A 7,428-nucleotide genomic window follows, 5' to 3' on the forward strand; every position below is an offset into this window, starting at 1 on the left:
AAAGAAAGTAATTTTCAGGGTTTTTTGGTGGTTTTCAGCTGAGAAGATAAAGCGGCTCCCCCCCCCGCGGGGCAATTTCTGTCATTATTATTAGCCGAGGCCGTGCCAGGTCGCTGCCAGACCCCCTCCCCCCCTCCCCTGCGGCGCTGCCAGCAGCTCCCTGCCCACCGGCCCCGCGCCGCCGCCGCCGTGGAGGTGCCGTGGCAGCCCCGGTGTTCACCGTGTCCTCCACCCGTCACCCATCTGCCACCCGCCCGCCCGCCGCGCTGGGCATCCCCCTCGTGTCGCCCCCTCCATCTGCTGTGTGACCCACATGTCCCTGTGCATCCATCCTGCAGCCCCCGGGCATCGCTCTGCATCCCTGGGTATCATCCTGCATCCCTGGGTATCATCCTGTATCCCTGGGTATCACCCTGCATCCTCTGAGCACCCATCCTGCATCCCTGGGTATCATCCTGCATCCCTGGGAATCCCCCTGCCTCCCCTAAGCATCCATCCTGCAGCCCTGAGCATCCATCCTGCATCCCTGAGCATCATCCTGCATCCCTGGGTACCATCCTGCATCCTCTGAGTATCGCCCTGCATCCTCTGTTCATCACCCTGCATCCCTGGGCATCGCTCTGCATCCTTGGGTATCATCCTGCATCCCTGTGCATCAACCTGCATCCCTGGGTATCATCCTGCATCCCTGGGAATCACCCTGCATCCCCTAAGCATCCATCCTGCAGCCCTGAGCATCCATCCTGCATCCCTGAGCATCATCCTGCATCCCTGGGTACCATCCTGCATCCTCTGAGTATCGCCCTGCATCCTCTGTTCATCACCCTGCATCCCTGGGCATCGCCCTGCATCCCTGGGTATCATCCTGCATGCCTGTGCATCACCCTGCATCCCTGGGTATCACCCTGTATCCCCTGAGCATCACCCTGCATCCCCTAAGCATTCATCCTGCATCCCTGGGTATCATCCTGCGTCCCTGGGAATCATCCTGCATCCCTGAGCATCACCCTGCATCCCTGGGCATCCATCCTGCATCCCCTTGGCATCACCCTGCATCCCCTAAGCATCCATCCTGCGCCCCTGACCATCCATCCTGCATCCCTGTGCATCACTCTGCATCCTTGGGTATCATCCTCCATCCCTGTGCATCATCCTGCATCCTCTGAACATCACCCTGCATCCCTGGGTATCATCCTGCATCCCCTAAGCATTCATCCTGCATCCCTGGGTATCATCCTGCATCCTCTGAGCATCACCCTGCATCCCCTAAGCATCCATCCTGCATCCTTGTGCATCACCCTCCATCCCTGAGCATCACCCTGCATCCCCTAAGCATCCATCCTGCATCCCTGTGCATCACCCTCCATCCCTGAGCATCACCCTGCATCCCCTAAGCATCCATCCTGCATCCCCCAGGCATCACCCTGCATCCCTGGGTACCATCCTGCATCCTCTGAGCATCACCCTGCATCCCCCGGGCATCACTCTGCATCCCTCAGTATCACCCTGCATCCCTGGGCATCATCCTGCATCCTCTGAACATCACCCTGCATCCCTGGGTATCATCCTGCATCCCTGGGTATCACCCTGCATCCCTGTGCATCATCCTGCATCCTCTGAACATCACCCTCCATCCCTGGGTATCACCCTGCATCCCTGTGCATCACCCTGCATCCCCTTGGCATCACCCTGCATCCCTGGGCATCACCCTGCATCCCCTAAGCATCCATCCTGCATCCTCTGAGCATCACCCTGCATCTCCCCTGCATCACCCTACATCCTCTGAGCATCCCTTCTGCAACCCCTGGGCATCACCCTGCATCCTCTGAGCATCGCCCTGCATCACTGTGCATCACCCTGCATCCCTGTGCATCGCCCTGCATCCTCTGAGCATCCATCCTGCATCCCTGGGCACTCCCTGCATTCTCTGAGCATCACCCTGCATCCCCGGGTATCATCCTGCATCCTCTGAGCATCACCCTGCATCCCTGGGCATCATCCTCCATCCCTGTGCATCACCCTGCATCCCTGGGCATCGCCCTGCATCCTCTGAGTATCACCCTGCATCCTCTGTGCATCACCCTGCATCCCTGGGTATCATCCTCCATCCCTGAGCATCACCCTGCATCCTCTGTTCATCACCCTGCATCTCTGGGTATCACTCTGCATCCCTGAGCATCACCCTGCATCCCCTAAGCATCCATCCTGCATCCCTGTGCATCACTCTGCATCCCTGGGTATCATCCTGCATCTCTGGGTATCACCCTGCATCCCCCGGGCATCACTCTGCATCCCTCAGTATCACCCTGCATCCCTGTGCATCATCCTGCATCCTCTGAACATCACCCTGCATCCCTGGGTATCATTCTGCATCCCTGGGAATCATCCTGTATCCCTGGGTATCATCCTGCATCCTCTGAGCATCACCCTGCATCCCTGTGCATCACCCTCCATCCCTGGGTATCACCCTGCATCCCCTAAGCATCCATCCTGCATCCCTGTGCATCACCCTGCATACCCTAAGCATCCATCCTGCATCCCCTGGGCATCACCCTGCATCCTCTGAGCATCACCCTGCATCCCTGTGCATCGCCCTGCATCATCTGAGCATCACCCTGCATCCTCTGAGCATCACCCTGCATCCTCTGAGCATCACCCTGCATCCCTGTGCATCGCCCTGCATCATCTGAGCATCCATTCTGCAACCCCTGGGTATCACCCTGCATCCCTGGGTATCACCCTGAATCCCTGAGCATCCATCCTGCATCCTTGTGCATCACCCTGCATCCCTGGGTATCACCCTGCATCCCTGGGTACCATCCTGCATCCTCTGAGCATCCATCCTGCATCCCCCTGGGTATCACCCTTCATCCTCTGAGCATCACCCTGCACCTCCTCTGCATCCCTGTGCATCACCCTGCATCCCTGCTCATCTGCTGTGCAACCCACACATCCCTGGCCATCACCCTGCGCCTGCTCTGCTGCTGCTGTGCATCTCACACACCTCCTGTGCATCCACCCTGCGTCCCCTGGGCATCCTCTGAGCATTCACCCTGCATCCTCTCTGCATCCCTGTGCATCACCCTGCATCCCTGTGCATCCACCCTGCACCCTCTGTGCATCCTCCCTGCATCCCTGTGCATCCCTGAGCATCCACCCTGCATCCCTGAGCATCACCCTGCATCCCTGTGCATCCCTGGGCATCCTCCCTGCATCCCTGTGCATCCCTGAGCATCACCCTGCACCCTGTGCATCCACCCTGCGTCCCCTGGGCATCCTCTGAGCATCCACCCTGCATCGCTGTGCATCCTCCCTGCATCCTGGGCATCCTCCCTGCATCCTGTGCATCCTCTCTGCATCCCTGTGCATCCCTGTGCATCCACCCTGCATGCCCTGGGCATCCTCTGAGCATCCACCCTGCATCCCTGTGCATCCCTGTGCATCCTCCCTGCATCCCTGTGCATCCTCCCTGCATCCTGTGCATCCCTGTGCATCCACCCTGCATGCCCTGGGCATCCTCTGAGCATCCACCCTGCATCCCTGTGCATCCCTGTGCATCCTCCCTGCATCCCTGTGCATCCTCCCTGCATCCCTGTGCATCCCTGTGCATCCCTGAGCATCCATCCTGCTTCTGCTGTGCATCCACCCTGCATCTACCCCCACATCCCCTGTGTATCTGCCACATCCTCCCTGCATCCCCTGGGCATCTGCCACAGATCCCCCCTGAATCCTCTGAGCATCCCCCCTGCATCCCTGGGCATCCCCCCTGCATCCCTGGGCATCCTCCCTGCATCCCTGGGCATCTGCCACACATCCCCCCTGCATCCTCTGACCATCCCATGGGCATCCATCCTGCACCCTCTGACCATCCCCTGACCATCCCCTGGGCATCCATCCTGCATCCCCTGACCATCCCTCCCCTGGGCATCCATCCTGCATCCTCTGACCATCCCCTGGGCATCCATCCTGCATCCCCTGGCCATCCATTCCCTGGGCATCCATCCTGCATCCTCTGACCATCCATCCCTTGACCATCCCCTGGGCATCCATCCTGCATCCTCTGACCATCCCCTGGGCATCCATCCTGCATCCCCTGGCCATCCCTCCCCTGGGCATCCATCCTGCATCCTCTGACCATCCCCTGGGCATCCATCCTGCATCCCCTGGCCATCCATTCCCTGGGCATCCATCCTGCATCCTCTGACCATCCCCTGGGCATCCATCCTGCATCCTCTGACCATCTCCTGACCGTCCCCTGGGCATCCATCCTGCATCCCCTGACCATCCTCTGGGCATCCATCCTGCATCCTCTGACCATCCCTCCCCTGGGCATCCATCCTGCATCCTCTGACCATCCCCTGGGCATCCATCCTGCATCCTCTGGCCATCCATCTCCTGGGCATCCCCTGGGCATCCATCCTGCATTCCCTGACCATCCCTCCCCTGGGCATCCATCCTGCATCCCCTGACCATCTGCTCTGCTTCTGCTGTGCACCTGCCCTACATCTGCTGAGCACCCACCACGCATCTGCCCCACATCTCCTGCGCATCCTCCACCACCTCCCCCCTGCATCCCTGGGCATCTGCCACACACCATCCCCCCTGCATCCCCCCTGCATCCTGTGAGCATCCTGTGAGCATCCCTCATGCATCTGCCACACACCCCCCTGCATCTGCTGCGCTTCTGCTCTGTGTCCACCCTGCATCTGCTGAGCATCCATCACGCCTCCACCACCAACCCACCGCGCAGCCACCACACACCCGCTGTGCATCCGCCCATATCTGCTGAGCATCCCCCACCACGGGTCTGTCACACAACCCCAGAGTGATGTGGGGTTGGCAGGGACCTCTGGAGAGCACCCAGGCCAACCCCCTGCCAGAGCAGGGGCACCCACAGCAGCTCCCACAGCAACGTCTCCAGGGGGGTTGCAATGTCTCCAGAGAAGGAGACTCCACCACCTCTCTGGGCAGCCTCTGCCAGGCCTCTGCCACCCTCACACCAAACAACGGCCTCCTCATGGTGTTCCCATGGAGCTTCCCCTGCTCCAGTTGGTGCCCGTTCCCTCTTGGCCTGGCCCTGGGCACCACTGGGAAAAGCCTGGCCCCATCCTCCTGACACCCACCCTGGAAGGATTGCCAGGCCTTGAGCAGATCCCCCCTCCCTCTGCTCTTCTCCACACTAAACACACCCAAGTCCCTCAGCCTTTCCTCAGCACAGAGATGCTCTAGGCCCCTCACCATCTTGGCAGCCCTTAGAAAAGAAAAGAAAAGAAAAGAAAAGAAAAGAAAAGAAAAGAAAAGAAAAGAAAAGAAAAGAAAAGAGAAGAGCCATCCCCTGGCAGGAGAAGCCTTTCCCCCTGCAGTGAGGGGACATTTAGAGCCAGAGCAAACCCCAGACCTCGGCGATTTACAGACCGGCCCCAGACGCTCCCGGTGCCCCCCGCTGTGTGACGGTGGCCCCGTCCCGTCCCCCCCTGTCCCCCCCGTCCCCCCCGTCCCCCTGAGGCAGCCGCACGTCCCCTACCTCCCGCTGCAGCACCAGCTCCTTGGTGAAGAGCGTGGCCTCCTCGCTGAAGGGCTCTCCCTCCTGCACCAGCCCCGGCAGGTTCCGTGCTCCCCGGGGACACTCGATGCCTGCGGGAGGAAGAGGAGGATGAGGTGCCTGAGCCAGGGTAGCGGTCACCCGCCTGCCATCGCTGGGGATGGCTCCAGAAAGAAGGGGTTTGGGGGAGAAAAGGGGCCACCGGAGACCAGGTGGGATGTGAGCAGCTCCTGGGATGCAGGAGGGTCCCCACGGTGGCACCTCCCTGGCACTGGGGGCACGGAGAGGCTGGGAGAGCCCTGGGGCCACCAGGGATGGAGGCACGGGGACAAGCAGGGGAAGAGCCATCAGGGATGGGGACAGGGGGACGAACAAAGGAAGAGCCATCAGGGATGGGGACAGGGGGACGAACAAAGGAAGAGTCATCAGGGATGGGGACATGGGGACCAGAAGGGGAAGAGCCATCAGGGATGGGGACACAGGGACCAGCAGGGGCAGAGCCATCAGGGATGGGGACATGGGGATCACCAGGGTAAGAGCCATCAAGGATGGGGACATGGGGATGGACAGAGGAAGAGCCATCATGGATGGGGACATGGGGATGGACAGAGGAAGAGCCATCAGGGATGGGGACATGGGGATGGACAGAGGAAGAGCCATCAGGGATGGGGACATGGGGACAAGCTCCATGGGGCCAGGCAGGGGTAGAGCCATCAGAGATGGGGACATGGGGACAAGTAGGGGAAGAGCCATCAGGGATGGGGACAAGCATGGGCAGAGCCATAAGGGATGGGGACATGGGGAGGAGAAGGTGAAGAACCAGCAGGAATGGGGACATGGGGACAAGCAGAGGAAGAGCCAGCAGGGATGGGGACATGGGGACCAGCAGGGGAAGAGCCACCAGAGATGGGGACACAGGAATGAGCAGGGCAAGAGTCATAAGGGATGGGGACATGGGGACCAGCAGGGGCAGAGCCAGCAGGGATGGGGACATGGGTATGAAGAGAGGAAGAGCCATTAGGGATGGTGACATGGGGACAAGCAGAGGAAGAGCCATCAGGGATGGGGACATGGGGACAAGTAGGGGAAGAGCCATCAGGGATGGGGACACGGGGACAAGCTCCATGGGGCCAGGCAGGGGCAGAGCCATCAGGGATGGGGACATGGGGACCACCAGGGGAAGAGCCATCAGGGATGGGGACATGGGGACAAGCAGGGGAAGAGTCTTCAGGGATAGGGACATGGGGACCACCAGGGGAAGAGCCATCAGGGATGGTGACATGGGGACAAGAAGAGTAAGAGCCAGCAGGGATGGGGACATAGGAAGGAGCTCCATGGGATCAGGCAGGGGAAGAACCACCAGGGATGGGGACATGGAGATGGACAGAGGAAGAGCCATCAGGGATGGGGACATGGGGACCACCAGGGGCAGAGCCATCGGGGTTGGGGACATGGGGACCAGCAGGGGAAGAGCCATCAGGGATGGGGACATGGGGACCACCAGGGGCAGAGCCATCGGGGTTGGGGACATGGGGACCAGCAGGGGAAGAGCCATCAGGGATGGGGACATAGGGACAAGCAGGAGAAGAGCCATCAAGGATGGGGACATGGGGATGGACAGAGGAAGAGCCATCAGGGATGGGGACCCAGGGACCATCAGAGGACCCAGTTTCCCCAGTTGCCAACCGGGGTAACCCCCCCCATACCCCTCTTCGGCAAAGCACAGGTGATTAAACTGGCAGGTCCCTGCATTATTAATCCTATTTTACATAATCCCTTATTAATGAAGCGCCAGGAATGTCACCCAACGGCAAAGGGACAGGGGGGGGACGTCACCGGCCCTGCCACCACGGGCTGGTGAGGATGAGGATGGTGAGACCCGGGGG

At 60.4% G+C, this 7,428-nt stretch overlaps 1 protein-coding gene across 1 annotated transcript in view; it reads right to left on the reverse strand.

Annotated features, from left to right (window-relative positions):
• SND1 (staphylococcal nuclease and tudor domain containing 1) overlaps positions 1–7,428 on the reverse strand; it is a 278,207-nt gene that overhangs the window by 47,573 nt on the left and 223,206 nt on the right. The window contains exon 16 of the mRNA XM_014961957.1: positions 5,525–5,634. Within this exon, the coding sequence (XP_014817443.1) occupies positions 5,525–5,634 (110 nt within the window). The remainder of the gene's footprint in view (positions 1–5,524; positions 5,635–7,428) is intronic.

This window comes from Calidris pugnax, unplaced genomic scaffold, assembly GCF_001431845.1.
Source record: "Calidris pugnax isolate Ruff unplaced genomic scaffold, ASM143184v1 scaffold459, whole genome shotgun sequence".
Lineage (NCBI taxonomy): Eukaryota > Metazoa > Chordata > Aves > Charadriiformes > Scolopacidae > Calidris > Calidris pugnax.